The sequence below is a fragment of the Chlorocebus sabaeus genome, chromosome 6 (assembly GCF_047675955.1).
Source record: "Chlorocebus sabaeus isolate Y175 chromosome 6, mChlSab1.0.hap1, whole genome shotgun sequence".
In the NCBI taxonomy this organism is placed as follows: domain Eukaryota; kingdom Metazoa; phylum Chordata; class Mammalia; order Primates; family Cercopithecidae; genus Chlorocebus; species Chlorocebus sabaeus.
The window spans coordinates 61,748,946-61,769,472 of NC_132909.1; the positions used below are offsets into that span (position 1 = coordinate 61,748,946).

General features: G+C 59.7%; 2 protein-coding genes across 5 annotated transcripts in view; both read right to left on the bottom strand.

Moving 5' to 3' along the window:
* The window catches only part of ARID3A (AT-rich interaction domain 3A), a 61,108-nt gene extending 45,396 nt beyond the window's left edge, over positions 1-15,712 (bottom strand). The window contains exons 1-2 of one of the 4 annotated variants that reach the window (XM_037994466.2): positions 15,659-15,712; positions 1,665-2,287 (exon numbers count right to left, since the gene is read on the bottom strand). In XM_037994466.2, the coding sequence (XP_037850394.1) occupies positions 1,665-2,032 (368 nt within the window). In that variant the 5' untranslated portion in view covers positions 2,033-2,287; positions 15,659-15,712. Of the gene's footprint in view, positions 1-1,664; positions 2,288-5,310; positions 5,414-5,449; positions 5,526-5,588; positions 5,770-15,658 lie in introns of those variants that run through there. The other 3 variants (XM_037994462.2, XM_037994463.2, XM_037994464.2) reach the window with 3 other exon arrangements.
* Positions 12,275-20,523, bottom strand: KISS1R (KISS1 receptor). The gene is made up of 5 exons (XM_007994521.3): positions 15,659-20,523; positions 14,741-14,865; positions 13,643-13,778; positions 13,184-13,416; positions 12,275-13,000 (listed from the first exon to the last, which is right to left on the bottom strand). Exons 1-5 carry the CDS (start codon positions 15,885-15,887, stop codon positions 12,542-12,544), a joined length of 1,182 nt encoding a protein of 393 aa, XP_007992712.3. The 5' UTR covers positions 15,888-20,523; the 3' UTR covers positions 12,275-12,541.
* Between the last annotated feature and the right edge of the window lie 4 nt (positions 20,524-20,527).

A 20,527-nucleotide genomic window follows, 5' to 3' on the forward strand; every position in this document is an offset into this window, starting at 1 on the left:
CTTTTTGTAGAAATAAGGTCTCACTATGTTGCCCAGGTTGGTCTTGAACTCCTGGGCTCAAGCGATCCTCCCACCTCGGCCTCCCAAAGTGCTGGGATTGCAGGCGTGGGCCACCGTGCCTGGCATCTTTACTTGCTCAGGTCCTCCCAGGAAGATGCGGGTTCCTGGAGGTCAGGGTCCCACAGCAAGTGAGCCCTCAGCCAGCCCTGGGGGGACCCACACGCTATGCAGGTCCAGCCGGCTGCAGATTTTATCTACCCCTCACGCTGGGTCTGCTGCCACTGAATCTGCCATCGTTGTCGGTGGCTACGTTGCTTTAAGTTTACTAAGATGAAACAAAGGCGGCCAGGCGTGGTGGCTCACGCCTGTAATCCCAGCACTTTGGGAGGCCGAGGCAGGCGGATCATGAGGTCAGGAGATTAAGACCATCCTGGCTAACACGGTGAAACCCTGTCTCTACTAAAAACACACAAAAAAAATAGCCAGGCGAGGTGGCGGGTGCCTGTGGTCCCAGCTACTTGGGAGACTGAGGCACGAGAATGGCGTGAACCTGGGAGGTGGAGCTTGCAATGAGCCGAGATTGCGCCAAGGCACTCCAGCCTGGATGACAGAGCAAGACTCCGTCTCAAAAAAAAGATGAAACAAAGTTAAAAACCCAGACCTCAGTTGCCCTGACAACATTTCCAGTGTTTAGCGGCCACTCCTGTGCTAGAGATTAGAAATGGAGAACATTTTTATCATCATCCTGAAAGGCTGACTGCCCAGCACATAGTACAGGGTTGATAAACACTTGTTCAGGGGAACAGGGTCCACAGGACACTCACTTACTCCCTTTATTAAAAAAACAGAAGTTGGAGACCAGACTGGCCAACATGGCAAAATCCCGTCTCTACTAAAAATACAAAAATTGGCTGGGCATGGTGGTGTGCGCCTGTAATCCGAGTGATCCGAGTGAGCCGAGATTACGCCGTTGCATTCCAGCCTGGGCGAAAAGAGCAACTCTCTCTAAAAAAAAAAAAAAAAACAAAAAACAAAAAACTACCACATTCTCAGCTCACTGCAATCTTCGCCTCCTGGGTTCAAGCGATTCTCCTGCCTCAGCCTCCTGAGGAGCTGGGATTACAGGCGCCTGCCACCACGCCCAGCTAATTTTTGTATTTTTAGTAGAGATGAGGTTTCTTTCACCATGTTGGCCGGGCTGATCTTCAGCTCCTGACCTCAGGTGATCCACCCGCCTCAGCCTCCCAAAGTGTTGGGATTACGGGCATGAGTCACAGCACCGAGCTAAAACAACCTTTTTTTTTGAGACAGGGTCTGTCTCTGTCGCCCAGGCTGGAGTGCACTGGAGCAATCACAATTCACTGCAGCCTCAACCTCCTGTTCTCAAGGGATCCTCCTGCCTCAACCTCCCCAGTAGCTGGGACCACAGGTGCACCACCACGCCTGGCTAATTTTTTGCAGAGATGGGGTCTCGCTATGTTGCTCAGGCTGGTCTCCAAGCCCTGGGTCCAAGCCATCCTCCCACCTCGGCCTCTCAAAAACTGCTGGAATTACAGGCAGGAGACGCCACGGCAGGACCCTTACTCCCATTCTGCAGATGAGCAGAGTGATGGCTCAGAGCCAGTAACAGCCCCCGGAAGGCCCTGCCCCAGACCCCAACTCACATGTCCTCGTCTGAGGCCACGTCCTCAAAGTGCTCCTCTCCCGGCCCTTCTCTGCCTCGGCCGGGCGAGCCCGGTGTCCCCTCCCGGGCCGCGTCCTCCTCCTCCGAGCCTGGGGGCCCATCCTCAGAGCCCCCGGGGCTGGCCGGGTGTCCCAGGCCCGCAGCTGCAGCCCGCATGGCGGCCAGCGCAGCCATCTGAGCCCGCTGCATCCGCGCACTCTCGGGCTCTCTGTCCTCCTCGGCAGCAGCACGGGCCCGGCCCGGGGGTGCAGCGGAGGGATCAGGGGGCAGCTGCTGCCGGGCCTCCAGCTCCTGGCGCGCCCGCTGCTGCCTCTGCAAGAGCGTCTCCATCACGGCCTGCAGCTTCATGGCCCTGCGGCCCGGGCCACCACCACCACCACCACGGGCGCTAGGGGTGGGCGGCGGGGGCGGCCCCTGCGGGGAGGGGGCCCGGCCGCACTGCAGCGTGGGGGCCGCGGGGGAGCCGGGGCAGTGCAGGGTGGCAGGGGGCGGGGGCGGGGGCCGCCGGGCTCAGGCTGAAGGCTGACAGGACATGCCTCTTCCTCACGCTGGGCTCCAGGGGACAGAGGCTGGCGTCCGGCTCATTCACGCATCTGCAGAAACCTGAGGGGGGAAAAAAGGGACGGTCAGAGCAGACCTGAGCTCCTCAGGCCCCTCCTTCCCCATGAAGGTCCTGGAGATCAGCTCTCATGTCATCTCATGCAGGATGCAGACCTGGAGGCAGAGGCGCAGGCTCTTCGCATACACCCTACTGTGGGCCTGGGTAGCAAGGTCCCTCCGCTCTGGGCCACAGAGAAACACACTGTGGCCAGACTGTCTGCCCCAGGAGATCTTGGATTATTGCTTCACAAGCAGGGTGGGGGAATGGGCCTTCCTGGCCTGTGATTGGCCAGCGGGCTCCGGGCCCCAGTCAGGTGGGTTCTAAGTTCCAGTTGCTGCCTGAATCCCTGTTGGAGCAGCCCAGCCCGGACTCCAGGTATCCAGGTATCCTCCCATCTCAGGCCAACGGAGATGGTGGCTGGCCGAGATTGACTGCTTGTTGTATACGGGCCCTGGGCTAACTCTCCCTGCATCACACAACTCAACAGCAACGCCCAAGCCCCAGCCTCTCTGGGCCTCAGTTTCCCCACCTGCAAAATGGCGTGGATAACAGTGCTCCCCCCATGGCACTCAAGGAGGGATGAATCACGTTCAGGAGGTTAAGGTGGGCACCAGAAGGGGGCACCAGGGTGGTCCCATTTCACGGTTGAGGACAACTGAGGCTCAGGGACCCTCTGCTTGGACACATGGGGCTGGGGTTTGAACCCAGGTCTGGGTGACCACAGAGCCTCCCACGTAGACCTCACAGTCTCCACAGGGCAACAGGGGTCTGGAGTTTCCCAGTCCTCTGGGACTCCGAGTGGGCTGGATGTCTGGGACGGCAACACACTCACTCCAGCCTAAAGTCCCGTCCACCCAGGGCCAGTCCTAATGGCCTGGGCGAGGAACAGAGACTTCCCAGGGGCTGGGTCCCACCCCAGCCACCCCCCAGCCCAGGCCACACCTCCACCCGCCCAGGCCGCCAATAAAACACGCTGGGCAGAACCCAACAGGCCTGGAGTGACACCCCAGAAGGAAGGCACATCATGGGGATGGCGGAGGGGGCAAAGCTCCACCCTCCGGAGAGGCAGCTGGGCCCAGGAGGCCGCCCCCAACCCTTACCCTGGCAAAGGAGCCCCCAGGACGCATAAACAGCTCCTGGGCAGACAAGGTCTGGAGAGGCGAGGAGGCAGGGGCTCCTGGGACTCAGATGCCTCCTGTGACCTGACCCCACCCAGGTCAGTGTTACACAGCAGACCCCCTCAAGCCTCCCCAGTCACGGGAGGGGAGAGCCGTGCAGCCCCCTCTGCCCCAGACACCCCTTACCCAGACCCCTGAGTCTTTCGGCCCCATGGGTGAAAGGCAGTGGGGGGCAGGTGGGTGGCCCCTGGGAGAAAGCAGGGAGGGCATGTTCCAAAATAGCCTCAGTTCCATCTGTTGTGGGGACAGAGGTCCCAGGTCACAAAGACCTCAGGGCCATAGTGCTGAGGAGTGACCAGGAGAGCCTGGTGGTCCAGAGGCCACCAGGGCGGCACCCAGCCCCCCACCCCCTGGCCTGCGGTCACCCCCCACCCATCCAACCCAAGAAAGTGCTGAGGGGGCATTTCTGACTCAGGGTCTGGTCGGGTCTGTCGCCCTTCCCCCACCTGTGACAACTTCAAGACAAGCCCCCCCCCACGGAAGAGCTCCAAGCAAAGCCCCCCCTCTTTGGGGGCACAGAAGGAAGAGGCCAAAGGAAGCCACTCCCCCCACCAGCCCGCTCTGAGCCCTGCTGGGTTTAATGACCCTTCCGGGTCGCCCGATGGGGGAGGGGAGCAGGACAGACCTCCACGTTGGGGCCGGTGGAGGGGGCAGGTGGGGATCCCAGATCCCCCCCTAGGCCAGGGCTGGGTGCCCCCCCATCGCCGCCATTAACCCTAAACTGGCAACGCCCACCCCCTTCAGACCCCTCCCCCCAAGAGCCCTTTGTCCTCGACCCCCACCCCCATTTTATGACAGCCCCAAGGGAGAGGCTGGGACAGGGCACTGGGTGGTCGTTGGACCTGGCAGGGGTGGGGGGCGGAGGGATCTTGGGCCACACCCTCCTCCCCCCAGGCCTCCGGAGAGAGGTCACCCGCTCGGCCCGGGCCTTGCAAAACATGGTTATTTAAAGAGTTGTGCAAGGCCCTGGGCCCGCGGGTGGCGAAAGGGGCCCCTCACTCCACGAAGGGAAGAGGAGGGGGAGGGGCGGGGCAGAAAGCTGGGGAGGGGGCTAAGAAACTCCTGGGTTGGGGGGGCCTGGAGGAAGTGAGAAAAAAACTCATGAAGGAGAAGAAACAAGAACACAGAAACCCTGGTCCGGATTTCAAAGGCTTCTTGGAAAGCGGCCGATTTGCATGGGGGGGGAACCCCTCCAGCCCGAGCGCCTAAAAACGGAAGATAATTGAACCCGCCGCCTGGGGTCGGCGCCGAACGTTGGAGTTGACAAACGCGCGCTCCCAGCGCCGGCTTTTGTGTCTGGGGGGCCCTGAAACGGGTCGGGGGGCTCTTCCCGGGTGTCCCCGGCCGGGCGCCCGGGCCCAACCCACCCCGGCGCGCGGGGGCCGCGGTGTCTCCCCCGGGGGCCCCTCTCTGCGCTAGGGCGGACACGTTATAAATAAACCAGCCTGGCTGGGGAGGCTCGCCGGGAACTACTCTCCCTCCTCTCTGGGCTGCCGAATAAACCCCTGATTTCGGGGAGAAAAAGTAAAACTAAAATAAAATATCTGGGTGCAGCCCCCCGCGCGCGCGCGCAGAGACCATTTCCTTCCGCTGGGGAAGGGGGGGCGCGCACTCGCGACCCCCGATCGCCCCTGAGCGATTGATCCAATGGGGAGTGAAGTCTCCAAGCGGGGCGCAGGGAAAACTCCCCGAACCCCGAACCGCCAGGGCCGCCTTCCCAGCCCGGGAACCCCACCAACATCTCCGCCCAACTTTGGGGACCCCCTTCTTTGGCTTCCAGGACGCACTGCGCCCACCCCGGCACCGGAACCCGCGCTGGGAACGGCCAGCGCGCCCCCCAGCCTTACCGCGCAGGGCGGCTCGTGGGGGGGCGCGCGCCCCGCGCCTGGGGTCGGCCTGCCCGGGCCCGCCTGGCCTCCAAGCCGCCGGTGCGCGCCCCTGGCTCCCGGCCCCCGACCCACGGGGCTGTGCCGCGCGCCGACTCACCGAGCCGCCAGCCGCGTCCGCGTCTACACCCCTCCGCCCGATTGGTAAGAGGCGCCCCGCGCGCGGCCGGCCCCCGCCCCGCCCCTCCCCCACCCCCAGACAAATCACCAGGGGACGAGTCGCTCTCGGATGCAAATACCTGGCCGGTGATTCAGCGCCGCGGCCCGGGCGCGGGAGGGGCTCGCCAGGGCTCCCCACTTTTCCCCGGACGCCCCCTCGCCCCCCGCGCGCGGTCGGACGACGCGCAACCAGCCCGGGGGCTCTGGGGAGCCGGGCAGAGTGGACGGAAATTTTCAGGTCGCGGCCCCTTTAAAGGATAATAAATAATAAACGGGAAGGGGAACAGCGCCGCGGGAGGCCCCGCCCCCGGCCTAGGGACGGTGGGCAAAGTGCGCGACGCGGCCCCAAGCGCAGAGGGTGCGGGGGTGGGGGGGCGGCACGGGCTGGGGCAGGAGCGCCCCAGCGTAGGAAGAGGGGACTGACGGGCTCCACCCGGGCGGGCTGAGGGCGCATCCGAGCCGGATCCGGGACCAAGACTCTTCCCTTCGTACGGAGCACCTAGGCTGGGCCTCCTGGGCTCGGAGTTTCACCTTCGCCCCTTAGATGGAGCTACCCTGCTAGAGTGACTTCACTCTCGGGAGCCGCCGTTTCCAAGTCTGTGAAATGGGCTTGAAAGACCCGGTGCAGAGCTGGGCGGGCGGCGTCGGAGGGAGGGAGCCAGGGCCCCGCCGGCCTCCCTCTGGGGAGGGACGGGCTGTAGGCGGGGACTCGGCGCGGGCGTGGGGAGGTGCGCGCGGGGACCCGGAGCCCCTTCGTGAAACCAGGACAACCCTGCCTGGCCCGGCTGTCACCAGCGTCGGGAGCTTGGCTGCCCCCGGTGAAGGTGGTGATGACTTCCACGGTCTGAGCGTTCGCTTGCCCAACCACGTGCCCCGCGCCGCCCTCCAGGGAGGTCCCTGCACGTCCCCAGCCCTCACGCCTCTCTGTAGTGGGCAACCTTCTTGTCCCCACTGCGCAGAGCAGGAAACTGAGGCACCGGGCGGGGTGCAAGGAAGCCGGTCGGGAGGGGGACGTGTGCTCTGTAGAGAGCTGTGTGCGCGGGAAGCGACCCCAGGGGGCTAAACTTAGAGGCCCAGGCTCCAGCCCGGACGTGACCCCCGGGGGAGACTGTCGGGCGGGCAGGGGCCACCCGGGGGGGCCCTAACTTGTGGAGGGTCTTTGGCGGGCTCGGGTCCCCGGTCCTGACTGTTGGGGGCGGGGTTGTAGGCATCTCCTCCCCTTCCCCTAAACTAGCACACCGCATTGCCACTTTTCTCTCGGTCCTTCCCCCTAGTTGCACCTCCTGCCTCGACAAGACTGCAACGGGGGCGGCGCGGAGGCTCACGTCTGTAATCCTAACACTTCGGGAGGCGGAGGTGGGCGGATCATCAGAGGTCAGGAGTTCGAGACCAGCCTGGCCAACAAGGTGAAACCCCATCTGTACTAAAAATACAGAAATCAGCCGGGCGTGGTGGCGGGTGCCTGTAGTCCCAGCTTCTTGGGAGGCTGAGGCAGGAGAATCGCTTGAACCCGAGAGGTGGAAGTTGAAGTGAGCCGAGATTGCGCCACTGCGCTCCAGCCTGGGCGACAGAGTGAGACTGTCTCAAAAAAAAAAAAAAAAAAAAAAACCACTGCAGGCAGGAGAGCTGCCCCCGGCTCCAAGGCCTGAATCCAGACTTCCAGCCCCAGGGCCGCATGTAGCCTAATGGCAGCAGGTGTCTGAGAGTCTTCCACCATAAGGCTATTAAACACCCAAACCCAGCTGTCACCCCATCTCCGATGGAGAGGCCCGAGACACCTGCCCCAGGTGGAGGGTGCTTTGGAGAGACCTCCCTGCAGTGGGATAAAGGGGTGGGGGAGTAACTCCTTCTAGGGCCAGGACCCAGCTCAGGTCTGAAGGTGCAGAATGCCCCTCCCACCTAAGATGGAGCACCTGGAAGCCAGTGGACCTGAAAGGCACCTGGAGGGCAGGTGCATGAGCCTGTCTGTGCCTCAGTTTATCCTTCTGTAAAATGGACCAATGTTAGTTCAACCTTTCACCATCCTGTTCTGGATTAGGCTGCCCTTTGTTCAAAGGGAAGGGCACGGGGTGGAGGCATAATTACCCCCAGGGCAGGAAGGGTAGAGCCCCTACCCGTTTCCCAGGAGGAAGCTGTGATCCGGGTAGCTGGCCACAGCTTCCCCGAAAGGGGCCGCGCGCAGGGCGGCGAGGGGATGCAGGATGGCAGCTGCCTGCAGTGAGGGGCTCCTATTTTTAGCCCAGAGAGGGAGCCGGGAATGTCTACGCAGACTAGCTGGCTCCACCATATTCCAGATGCCCCCATGCCCTGTGGGGGTAGGCAGCAGTGTGGATTTAGATCAGTGCAGACCTCTCCCAGTCTCTTTCTCAAGCTGTGCCTTGGGTACAGAAGCCCCAGCTTTACACATTTCCTAACCAGACCATCTACCGGAGGCACAGCAGCCCCAGCGCTGAAGGTTTCCTAGCCAGAGCATCTCCTGGGGGGTCCTGGGGCTTTGGGAATCTCCCCCATACAAAAACAGCCTGATCCTCCCCTAACCCCTGCTGGTCACTGTACCGGTTCCCTGGTTCTCTACTCTGTGCTCAGGTGGGGGACATCCTCCTAAAACCCCCCAGATCCTGCCCTCACAGCTCTGCAGATTAAAAAGCGCAAACTAGGGCCAGGTGCAATGGCTCATGCCTGTAATCCCAGCACTTTGGGAGGCCGAAGCAGGTGGATCATTTGAGGTCAGGAGTTCGAGACCAGCCTGGCCAACATGGTGAAACCCTGTCTCTATTAAAAATACAAAGAAGTTAGCCTGATGTGGTGGCAGGCGTCTATAATCCCCAGCTACTCGGGAGGCTGAGGCAGGAGAATCCCTTGAACTTGGGAGGCGGAGGTTGCAATAAGCCAAGATCGCGCCACTGCACTCCAGCGTGGGAGACAGAAGGAGACTCTGTCTCAAAAAAAAAAAAAAAAAAAAAAAAGGAAAGAAAAAGAATAAAAGAGCTCAGCACAGCGGCTCACCTCTACGATCCCAGACTTTGGGAGGCTTAGGCAGGAGGATGGCCTAAGGCTAGGTGTTCAACATAAGCATGGGCAATCTGGACCCTCTCTCCACAAAAATTGTATAAAATTTAAAAATTGGCCGGGCGCGGTGGCTCAAGCCTGTAATCCCAGCACTTTGGGAGGCCGAGATGGGCGGATCACGAGGTCAGGAGATCGAGACCATCCTGGCCAACACGGTGAAACCCCGTCTCTACTAAAAATACAAAAAAAAAAAAAAAAAAAAATAGCCGGGCGAGGTGGCGGGCGCCTGTAGTCCCAGCTACTCGGGAGGCTGAGGCAGGAGAATGGCGGGAACCCGGGAGGCGGAGCTTGCAGTGAGCTGAGATCCGGCCACTGCACTCCAGTCCGGGCTACAGAGCAAGACTCTGTCTCAAAAAAAAAAAAAAAAAAAAAAAAAAAAAAATTTAAAAATTAAGGCTGAGCATCGTGGCTCAAGACTGTGATCCTAGCACTTTGGGAAGCTGAGGAAGGAAGATCGCTTGAGACCAGGTGTTTGAGACCAGCCTGGGCAACATAACAAGACCCCATCTCTACAAAAAATACAAAAATTAGCCGAGTGTGGTGGCATACACCTGTAGTCCCAGCTACTCTGGAGGCGGAGGCTGCAGTGAGCCATGATGCACCACTGTACTCTACTCTGGGCCACAGAGCAAGACTGTCTCAAAAATTACAGGCTCACGCCTGTAATCCCAGCACTTTGGGAGGCCGAGGCGGGCGGATCACGAGGTCGGAAAATCGAGACCATCCTGGCTAACATGGTGAAACCCCGTCTCTACTAAAAATACAAAAAAATTAGCCGGGCATGGTAGCGGGCGCCTGTAGTCCCAGCTACCGGGAGGCTGAGGTGGGAGAATCGCTTGAACCCAGGAGGCGGAGGTTGCAGTGAGCTGAGATCACGCCACTGCACTCCAGCCTGGGGAACAGAGAGAGACTCCGTCTCAAAAAAAAAAAAAAAAAAAAAAGAAATCATGTATAATGGATCCAGCCTGTTATACCTATCTTTATCCTGACGCAGATATAAAATACCATTTTTACCCCTCTTCCAGGACATGAAGCAGAGTAAAGTATCTTTTTCTTTTTTTCTTTGACGGTGACTATTGTAGAATAAATTACCATTTTTAATATTTTTTTCATAGAAGGGGCCCTCAAAAGCAAAGTGCCTAAGACCGGGATAATTCATAATGTGCCTCTGATTGCCCCACTTCACAGCGGGGACACCTCCAACCGGGGGTCCAGGTTGAGACCCAAATGAGCGTCACCCGCCCCTGAGCGCCGGGACCCCGGGACATCCAAGAAACTTTTGTAGAGGCGAGAAAAGGCGGCACGAAACCTCCGCGGGCCGCGCGTGCCACCTGGCGGGCACCTGCGGGACTGCGGCCGGGGGGCGGGGCCTTAGGGGCGGGGCCAGTGCCGGCGGCCGCAAGGTGGCGCCGTCTCACCTGAAAATGAGTTTCTTGGCCGGGCGCGGGGGCTCAAGCCTGTAATCCCAGCACTTTGGGAGACCAAGGCGGGCGGATCACGAGGTCAGGAGATCGAGACCATCCTGGACAACACGGTGAAACCCCATCTCTACTAAAAATACAAAAAATCAGCCGGACGTGGTGGCGGGCGCCTGTGGTCCCAGCTACTCGGGAGGCTGAGGCAGGAGAATGGCGTAAACCCGGGAGGCGGAGCTTGCAGTGAGCTGAGATCATGCCCACCGCACCCGGCCTTTTTTTTCTTTTCTTTTCTTTTTTTTTTTTTTTTTTTTTTTTTAGACAGAGTCTAGCTCTGTCGCCCAGGTTGGAGTGCAGTGGCACAATCTCGGCTCACTGCAACCTCCGCCTCCTGGGTTCAAGCGATTCTTCCACCTCAGCCTCCTGGTAGCTGGGACTACAGGCGCCCGCCACCACGCCTGACTGATTTTTGTATTTTCAGTAGAGACGGTTTCACCATATTGGCCAGGCTGGTCTCAAACTCCAGACCTCCTGATCCTCCTGCCTCGGCCTCCCAAAGTGCTGGTATTCCAGGTGTGAGCCACTGCGCCCATACACTTTTTTTTAAATTTGTTTTTCACAGAGAAATCTTACAACTCTCTTTGCACATACTGCAACACACTTGGTTATTCATCCCACAAACATTTATTCAGTCCTCCTGTGTGCTGGGGCCTGGAGACAGTGGGGAGCAGTCAGACACGTACTCAGCAGATACAGCACAAGGCGGTCAGACCCATAATGGGGGCAGCAGTGGGCAGGCCCAGAGGGATCCAGTAGGGCTTCCTGGAGGAGGTGGCAGCTGAGCTGTGACTTGATGGATCAAGTGAGAACATTCCCAGTGCAAAGGAGAAATCAGCCCCTGCAAAGAGTCAGAGGCAAGAAGAATGACAGCAATTCCCGAAGCCACAGAGGGGCAGAGGAGAGGAGAGGGACGTGGGCAAGGCCTGTAGCCCCAGGGGAGAATTTCATCCTCATGTTCAGCACAGTCCAGGAGTCCTGGCCCTGAAGATGAGGACAAGCTGCAGGTCAGTGTCAAAATCCCCTGGTGTTTCAGCCTCTGGATCTTATGTTGGCATCTCAGCAAATTGTGTGGAGTTTCACGGTGTCCCCAGATTATTTGGGAGAAGTGGGACTCTTTTTTTTTTTTTTTTTTTTGAGACAGAGTCTCACTCTGTCACCCAGGCTGGAGTGCAGTGACAAAATCTCAGCTCACTGCAACCTCCACCTCCCGGGTTAAAGCGATTCTCCTGCCTCAGCCTCCTGAGTAGCTGGGATTACAGGTGTCCACCACCACACCCGGCTAATTTTTGTATTTTTAGTAGAGACGGGGTTTCGCCATGTTGGCCAGGCTGGTCTCAAACTCTTGACCTCAGGTGATCCACTTGCCTGGCCTCCCAAAGTGCTGGGATTACAGGCATGAGCCACTGCACCCGGCCTATTTTATTTTATATGTTTTTTAATTCAATAGGTTTTTGGGGAACAGGTGATGCTTGGTTACATGGATAAGTTATTTAGTGTTGACTTCCGATATTTCAGTGCACCCATCACTGGACCAGCGTATACTGTACCCAGTGTGGAGTCTTGTACCTTCCCTCCACCCCACCGCCCTGATTTCCCAAAGTCCATTGTATCATTCTTATGCCTTGGCGTCCTCATAGCTTAGCTCCCACTTATAAGTGAGAACATAGGATGTTTTGTTTTCCCATTCCAGAGTTTCTTCACTTAGAGGAGTGGTGTCTAACTCTATCTAGGTTGCTGTGAATGCCATTTCATTCCTTTTTATGGCTGAGTAGGATTTCTGTGTGTGTGTGCGCGCGCGCTCCGCATTTTCTTTATCTGCTCGTTGATTGATGGGCATTTGCGCTGTCTGTTTTCACATTTTAGTATCTCTAAGAGTGGGATGAGGCCGCGGGCGCCGTGGCTCACATCTGTCATCCCAGCACTTTGGGAGGCAGAGGCATGGGGATCACTTAAGGTTAGGAATTGGAGACCAGCCTGGCCAACATGGAGAAACCCCGTCTCTGCCAAAAATACAAAAATTAGCCGGGCGTGGTGGCGGGCGCCTGTAATCCCAGCTACTGGGGAGGCTGAGGCGGGAGAATCGCTTGAACCCGGGAGGCGGAGGTTGCAGTGAGCCGAGATCGCGCCGCTGCACTCCAGCCTGGGCTACAGAATGAGACCGTGTCTCAAAAAAAAAAAAAAAAAAAAAAAAAAGGAACGAATCGTACACAGTGACAGTCAACTACAAAACAATGAGAAAACGTCTGACACTTTCTGGAATAATCCAGAAAGTCCTGTGTTGACACATGTTTAATTTCAGGAAACACAGAAATTATCATTTCAATATCAATAGCAAACATCACAACAAAACTGCACCGAACGTCACAAGAGACCAAAACATTTGCACGGTTGATCTCGGACAGTAAGAAAAATATTAATAACAGAAGAATAGCCGCTGTTCCAGTAGTCCCCGCTCCGGAGGGAGCCGCTCGGATTCCCACCGGGTTCGCTCAGAGAGGGGTAGTGTCCTCCCCCAGGACGCACAGCCCGCGCGCGGCCAACCCACTGCTCCCTGACTTCTGCGCCCTGGCGGGGGCCGGGTGGGACCCCAGGCGGTGCAGTTCCGCGTGCATGGCGGCGGGGTCGGAGGGTCCGGGCCGGCGGGGGGGGCGGGGGCGGCGCGGCGCGCAGGGGCAGACGCGGCGGAAGGCCTGTCGGAAGTGCGAGCCCAGGAAGGCGTAGAGCAGCGGGTTCAGCGCGGAGTTGCTGTAGGACATGCAGTGAGCCCAGGTCTTAAGCGCGTAGGCGGCGTAGCTGCGCGGGTGCCAGGAGCCGGCGGGGCCCAGCGCCTGCAGCACCAGGAACAGCTGGATGGGGCCCCAGCAGGCGGCGAAGAGCAGGACCACTGCCGCCACCAACCGCGAGACCTTGGCCCGCATGGCGCCCGCGCGCTCGGCCAGCACCTGCCCCTGGGGGGGTACCAGGGAGGTGGTTAGAGGAAAGACCGGGACCCAGTTGGGCTCATCCCCTCGCACCGCCCCTCCTGGACCCCTTGGGCTGTCCCTGTCCGCACAGATGCCCCCACCGGCGCCTCCCACCACCGTGCCTCCCCGCCCACCCAGACTTGCTGTCCTCCCACCCACGCCGCACACCTGCAGGGCGCTATCTGCGGGCGCGGGGCGCACGGCGACCCGGCCCAGGTGGCGCAGCATGGCCCCATAGCAGGCGCAGGTGGCGAGCAGCGGCAGCAGGTACAGCGCCAGCAGGTTGTACAATGCGAAGGCGCGCTCCAGGGCGCGGCTGGGAAAGGCCTCGCTGCAGTAGGCGCGCGGCCCCGGTGACAGGCGGTGCAGGGCGAGCACCGGCGCAGACACCGCCGCAGAGCCTGCGCCACAAGCCGGGATGAAGACCCCGCTCGGGGGACCAGCGACCCCCCGGGAGGCGTTCCTTGCAAAAGGCCGAGCGCCCAGTCTGCAGCCTCGCTGGCCCTAGGCAGGCAGAGCTATTGTGCCCATTTTCCAGCTGCTGGACCGAGGCAGCAGGTGGCTCTGGGTGCCCAGGGCACTAGGACCGGTCCACCTTCCCCGGTGAGGCCCCTGAGCTGTACTCACCTACCCAGATGCTGAGGCTGACAGCCAGCGCCAGCCGGGGCGTGCGGCGGTGCAAGGCGCGCAACGGGAACACCGTCACGTACCAGCGGTCCACGCTCATGGCGGTCAGAGTGGCGCACGTGGCCTGCACCGAGACCTGCAGGAGCCGCCAGCCGGGCGTGTGGTCACCTGCGCGGTTGGGAGCCTGCCCTGTCCGCCAACCCCGCCGAACCCCTACGTGTGCGAACACTCAGGCACATATACGGGACGTGTCCTGAAAGGAGTGTCCAGTGCGGCTTGAGGGGACAGAAGGTGGGGAGACTGGGAGAGGAGGGCCGGAGGATTGGGGAAGTGAAGGAGCCCTTGGGAGGCGGCTAATATCCCGAGTCTGAGACAGGAGGGCTGCGTGGGATGGAGGGACAGTCAGGGCAAGAAGCCTCAGGGCCTCGGTAGCCCTTCCTCACCAGTGACCCGGGTCCCCGTCTGTATCCCTCCCCCGTTCCCACCCCCCACTCCAGGTCTAGGCTGCACCCCCGCCCAGCCCCGTCCCGCAAGCTGGGTCCTCCAGCCCCTGGTTCTCCTATGCGTTGCCTCGCGCTGCGCCCAAGGTCCTCACCCCCTTCCCACGTGCGTTCCCCCTCCCCACATGCTCCCCACCCTGTTGCGGAGCGCATCTCCTCTCCTCGTCCCCACGTGCGCCCCCTCCCTTCCTGCTCCAGAGCGCACCCCTCCCCCGCCCCACTGTGCGCCCCCTCCCCTCCTGCTCTGGAGCGCATCTCCCTCCGTCCCCACGTGCGCCCCCTCCCCTCCTGCTCCTCAGCGCACCCCACCCCTTCCCACGTACGACCCCCTCCCCTTCCACTCCGGAGCGCACACACAGCAGTCCCCAAGTGCGCCCCTCCCCTTCTGCGCCGGAGCGCACCCCTGCCCCACCCCACCATGCGCCCCCCCTCCTGCTCCGGAGCACACTCCCCCGCCCACCTGCTCCGCGTCCCCGACCCCCGCACCTGCTCCCCCCCTCGCACCTGCTCACCCCCCACACCTGCTGGATGTAGTTGACGAACTCTCCCCACCCGCACCTGCTCCCCCCCGCCCCCCTCGCCCCCCCACCCGCCGCACCTGCTGGATGTAGTTGACGAACTTGCACATGAAGTCGCCGAGCACCCAGGCAGGCAGCGGGTACAGCAGCGCCGTGAAGGGGACGCAGCACAGGAGGAAGGTCACGTCCGTGGCCGCCAGGTTGGCTGCGGTGGGGACGCGCGGGCGCTGGGCGTGGGCACCACTGGCCGCGGGAACCGCCCAGCGCTCCTGGCCCTACCCCCTGGCCCCCTCCTTGGTCCGAGTGACCAGCAGGATGGCACAGGGAGGCCCCCCGCAGTGCCCCCGGCCTCCTCAGGCAGAGAAGTTGGGGTGCCTTCTAGTAATTCCCCCTTACATCTCAAACATTACTCCTCCAGCTTGGGTTTCTTGGCCATTCCGGCAGAAATCGGTTCTGCTGGGCCCTGTCCGGGCTGGGGGAGCCTGAGCAGCAGGCCCCTGACCCTCTGAGCCTCAGTTTCCACATCTGCAAACTGGAGACAATGGTGCCGGCCCAGCAGCCACCGACTGGGCTCGCAGCTGTTTGGGGTAGGGGACCCCAGGACACAAATGCATAAACAGGCTCAGAGAGCCACCGGAGCAGGGGTCGCAAACTAAGGCCCGCGGGCCAAGCCAGCCCCTCGCCCAGCCCTTTGTTCAGCCGGACACCGAGGCATCGGCCCGCGCTGCACCCGGGCAAGCCCCGCGAGTGGCCAGGTAGAGGTCTCCATGTGCCACACTCCCCACCCTCCGTCCCGCCCGGGTCCGCCCTCGCTGGAGTTTGCGACCTCTAGCCACAGGTGCAGGAACCACAGGGAAAAGATTTGGGGTGGGGGGGACCCCTGCAGGGGACAGAGCCGGGTCTGCGAGGGCCCCGATGCGTCGCGAAAGGGCGCCCCAGGCCGCTCCGCCCTCGGAGCCCCGGACCCGCAGCAGGTGCGGCGCAGCGCCCGCACTCACCGATGTAGAAGTTGGTCACGGTGCGCATCGGCTTGTGGCGGCAGATGACGTAGATGACCAGCGAGTTCCCCACCAGCCCCAGCAGCATCAGCGCCGCAAAGAAGAGCGGCACGAGCCAGGCGTCCACTGCCCGCGGCGCAGGGACCGGGCCGTCCGAGGCGTTGGCGGCGCAGCCCGGGCAGCCCGAGGCGTTGGCCGGCGCCCCCCAGGAGGCGTTGGGCCCCGACATAGCCACGGTATGCGTGGCCGCGCGCGCCGCCTCCTCCCGGCCGCCCTCCTGGATTGCGCCCTGGCACCGCCCCGGGGACTCCTCCGCCCAGCCGCCCGCGGGTTGCGCCTGCGAAACTCAGGAAGGGGCTTGGCTGGAGCCCGCGGGGTCCAGAGGGCAGCTGGGCTGGGCTCGGCGACTCCTCTGCCGGCGCCGCTGCAGCGGAGCGTTTATAGCCCGTGCCCCCCCTTGTCCTTGCCTTCCCGCCTCTCAGGCAGCCGCTCGCCACTCCCTCCCCTGCCCACACGCCCTCTGTTCACCCAGCGGCAACCCCCCTATTCCCTCCTCCCGGTGCAAGGTCGGAGTGAGAGCGCGGGAGGAGGCTGAGGGGGGCGGAGCAGGCAGGGGGTGGGCGGCGTGGAGGCTGCTGTGGACCCAGAAGGACCGACCTTAACCAGCTGATTGTTAGTCCAGCCTAGGAGCCCAACCGAGGCGCGAACCATAAGGCTTGTGAATATGGGACGGGCTTTGACCCTCCTAGGGGCTGGGGCTCCAGGTGGATGGGCCCAGGCTGGCGGGGAGGCCAGCCCTCACCGGAGACCCTGAGTGGGGATAGCTTGGGTTTGTCCCCAGGACCCTGGAGGGCCATTGAAAGTTCAGGGTAGGTGAGGGACATCTCTGATCTGGCGGTTTGGGACTGAATGTGTCCCACATGACTGACAAGGAGTGACTGATACCCGCAGGGACACTAGCAATGGGAACCAGGTGGAGGACACCTTACAAAGGCCACAGCCTTATTATTTTTATTATGATTATTATGATTATTATTATTATTATTTTGAGACGCAGTTTCACTCTGTGGCCCAGGCTGGAGTGCAGTGACACGATCTAGGCTCACTGCAAGCTCCGCCTCCCAGGTTCACACCATTCTCCTGCCTCAGCCTCCGGAGTAGCTGGGACTACAGGCGCCGCCACCATGCCTGGCTAATTTTTTATATTTTTAGTAGAGACGGGGTTTCACGGTGTTAGCTAGGATGATCTTGATCCCCTGACATCGTGATTCACCCGCCTCGGCCTCCCAAAGTGCTGGGATGACAGGTGTGAGCCACCGCGCCCGGCCTATTATTATCAATGAGAGAGGGTGTCCCTGTTGCCAGGCTGGTGTGCAGTGGCACACTCTCGGCTCAAAGCAACCTCTGCCTCCCAGCTCAAGTGATTCTCCTGCCTCAACCTCCCAAGTAGCTGGGACTACAGGCGTGCACCACCATGCCTAGCTAATTTTTGTACTTTTAGTAGAGACCCCGTCTCACCATGTTGGCCAGGATGGTCTCTCTCTCTCTTGACCTCAAATGATTCATCCGCCTCGGCCTCCCAAAGTGCTGGGATTACAGATGTGAGTCACCGAGCCCAGACTATTATTATTATTCTTGAGACAGGGTCTCCCTCTGTCACCCAGGTTGGAGTGCAGTGGTGTGATCACAGCTCACTGCAGACTCCACCTCCCGGGTTGAAGCAATCCTCCCGCCTCAGCCTCCTAAGTAGATGGGACCACTTAGGAGTTGCTGATGAGATGATGCATTATGATGACAGTCACACATCACTATGTCCAGCTAATTTATTATTATTATTATTATTATTATTATTTGAGACAGAGTTTCGCTCTTTTTGCCCCGGCTGGAGTGCAATGCCACGATCTCAGCTCACTGCAACCTCTGCCTCCTGGGTTCAAGCAATTCTCCTGCCTCAGCCTCCGAAGTAGCTGGGATTACAGGCACCTGCCACCATGCCCAGCTAATTTTTTGTATTTTTAGTAAAGACGGGGTTTCACCATGTTGGCCAGGCTGGTCTCGAACTCCTGAGCACAGGTGATCCACACACTTCGGCTTCCCAAAGTGCTGGGATTATAGGCGTGAGCCACCGCGCCCGGCCCAGCTAATTTATTTTTAAATTTTTTTGTAGAGACGGGATCTCACCAGGTTGCCCAGGCTTGTCTTGAACTCCTGAGCTCAAGCAGTCCTTCTGCCTCAGCCTCCCAAAGTGCTGGGATGACAAGTATGAGCCACCCAGCCCCGTCAGCACAACCTCGACCCCATTATCCCACAGCTGGAAGTATACCTCAGGATGATATCCAGGAGGTCCCCCCAAAGTCCATCCTGCAACAGAGTTCCAAGATGTTTGGTCATCATGGAGTAATACACAGCAAAGAAAAAGTTGCTGCCATTTGCATAAAAAAGACTAAAAAGGGAGAAAAGAAATGAATAGGCCGGGCGCAGTGGCTCATGCTTGTAATTCCAGCACGTTGGGAGGCCGAGGCAGGTGGATCGCTTGAGGTCAGGAGTTGGAGATCAGCCTGGCCAACATGGTGAAAACTGGTCTCTACTAAAAATACAAATATTGGCTGGGCGCAGTGGCTCACGCCTGTAATCCCAGCACTTTGGGAGGCCGAGATGGGCGGATCACGAGGTCAGAAGATCGAGACCATCCTGGCTAACACGGTGAAACCCCGTCTCTACTAAAAAATACAAAAAACTAGCCGGGCGAGGTGGCGGGCGCCTGTAGTCCCAGCTACTCGGGAGGCTGAGGCAGGAGAATGGCGCCAACCCGGGAGGCGGAGCTTGCAGTGAGCTGAGATCCGGCCACTGCACCCCAGCCTGGGCGACAGAGCAAGACTCCGTCTCAAAAAAAAAAAAAAAAAAAAAAAAAAAAGAAACTAGCCGGGCGTAGTGGTGGGCGCCTGTAGTCCCAGCTACTCAGGAGGCTGAGGCAGGAGAATGGGCTGAACCCGGTAGGCGGAGCTTGCAGTGAGCTGAGATGGCACCACTGCACTCCAGCCTGGGCGACTGAGCAAGATTCCGTCTCAAAAAAAAAAAAGGTACCCGGGCTTGGTGGCAGGCGCCTGTAATCCCAGCTACTTGGGAGACTGAGGCAGGAGAATCACTTGAGCCCAGGAAGTGGAGGTTACAGTGAGCTGAGATTGTGTAACTGCAGGCTGGGTGACAGAGCAAGACTCTCTCCAAAAAAAGAAGAAGAAAGGATGAGGAGGAGGAGGAGGAGGAGGAAGAAGAAGAAAAAGAAGACGAGGATGACAGAGGGAAGAAGGAAGAAGAAGAAAGAGGAGGAGGAGGGGGAGGAGGAAGAGGGGAAGGAGAAGAAGAAGGAGAAGGAGAAGGAGAAGATGACACAGGCAGGACAGGCCCCTGGAGGGAAGCCCCGGAACCCAGAATGGGAGGAAGGCCCAGGCTAAGTCTCTGGAGTTGCCTCCCTCTCTCAGGAATAAATGTTCAGGTCCATTCTTTGAGCACCTACCCTTACCCTGTGCCTGATGGATGGGGAAACCACTCATTCCCGACGCCCAGCTCCCCTGCCAGTCGCTCCGGGTACATCTCCCCATTGTCCTCTTTCACCTCTTTGCACATTTGTCTATAGGAATCTCACAGTATGCGCTCTTTTGGGTCCATCCACAGTTTCTCCTCCTTTTCTTTTTCCTTCTTACTCTTTATTTGTAAAGCAATCAGGTCTTTCATCCTGTGCAATTTATTTATCTTTCTCTCTCTTTCTTTTTTTTTGGCGGGGGGGAGGGAGTTTCGCTCTTGTTGTGCAGGCTGGAGTGCAGTGGCACGATCTGGGCTAATTTTTTGTATTTTTTTTTTAGTAGAGACAGGGTTTCACAGTGTTAGCCAGGATGGTCTCCATCTTCTGACCTTGTGATCTGTCTGCCTTGGCCTTCCAAAGTGCTGGGATTACAGTCGTGAGCCACCGTGCCAGCCTTTTTAATTAATTAATTTATTTTTTTGAGACAGAGTAGAGTCTCACTCTGTTGCCTGGGCTGGAGTGCAGTGGAGCGGCTCCCTCCAACCTCTGCCTCCCAAGTTCAAGCGATTCTTGTGCCTCAGCCTCCCGAGTAGCTGGGACTACAGGTGCGCACCACCATGCCCAGCTGATTTTTGTATTTTTAGTAGAGATGGGATTTACCACCGTGCCAGGCTGGTCTCAAACTCCTGACCTCAAGTAATCCACTAGCTTTGCCCTCTCAAAGTGCTGGGATTACAGGTGTGAGCCACTGTGCCTGGCCTCCCTGTTGCTCTTTCTTTCTTTCTTTTTATTTTAAAGACGGGTTTTCACCACGTTGCCCAAGCTGGTCTCAGACACCTGGACTCAAGTGATCTACCGGACTTGGCCTCCCAAAGTGCTGGGATTACAGGCGTGAGCCCTCACGTCGGCCACCAGGCCTAATTTTAGAGAAGAGTAAACTGGGGGCTAAGCAGGGGAAGGGGTGGCCCAGCCGAGGCTCCAGGACTGGGAGGGGCAGGTGGAAGGAGGCTCGGACAGTGTTGATTTCCGCTATCCTCTGCCACCAAAAAGGACGTCCCCTCCCTCGCCACTACCCAGGCCTCAGTTACCCCGTCCGTGTCTCCTCGCCTCCCTGGGCTGGATTCCTGGCTCAGTCCGCAGCCCAGGTTCGGGACGCAGGTGTTGTGGTTGAGTCTTCGACTCCTCGCCTAGGTGTCCGTCCCCCCCGGAGCTAGATTTCTGGGTGCAGGGATCGTGGCCGGGCGCCGCCTCCCGCCTCAGTCTCCTTGTGCGTCCCCCCAGGGGCTGGATCCCCTTCCCGCGCGCCTGGGTTTCCGCGTTCGTTCCCGGCAGCCGGGAGGTGGGTGCCC

Bases quoted from the DNA above. Each gene is read 5' to 3' on its own strand.
- KISS1R (XM_007994521.3), bottom strand. From the start codon at position 15,887: ATGTCGGGGCCCAACGCCTCCTGGGGGGCGCCGGCCAACGCCTCGGGC. The intron at 13,779-14,740 runs GTGCGGCGGGTG...CGGCTCCTGCAG, and splicing joins TCGTCAACTACATCCAGCAG to GTCTCGGTGCAGGCCACGTG. The intron at 13,001-13,183 runs GTGTGCGGCGTG...GTACCCCCCCAG, and splicing joins CCGCAGATAGCGCCCTGCAG to GGGCAGGTGCTGGCCGAGCG.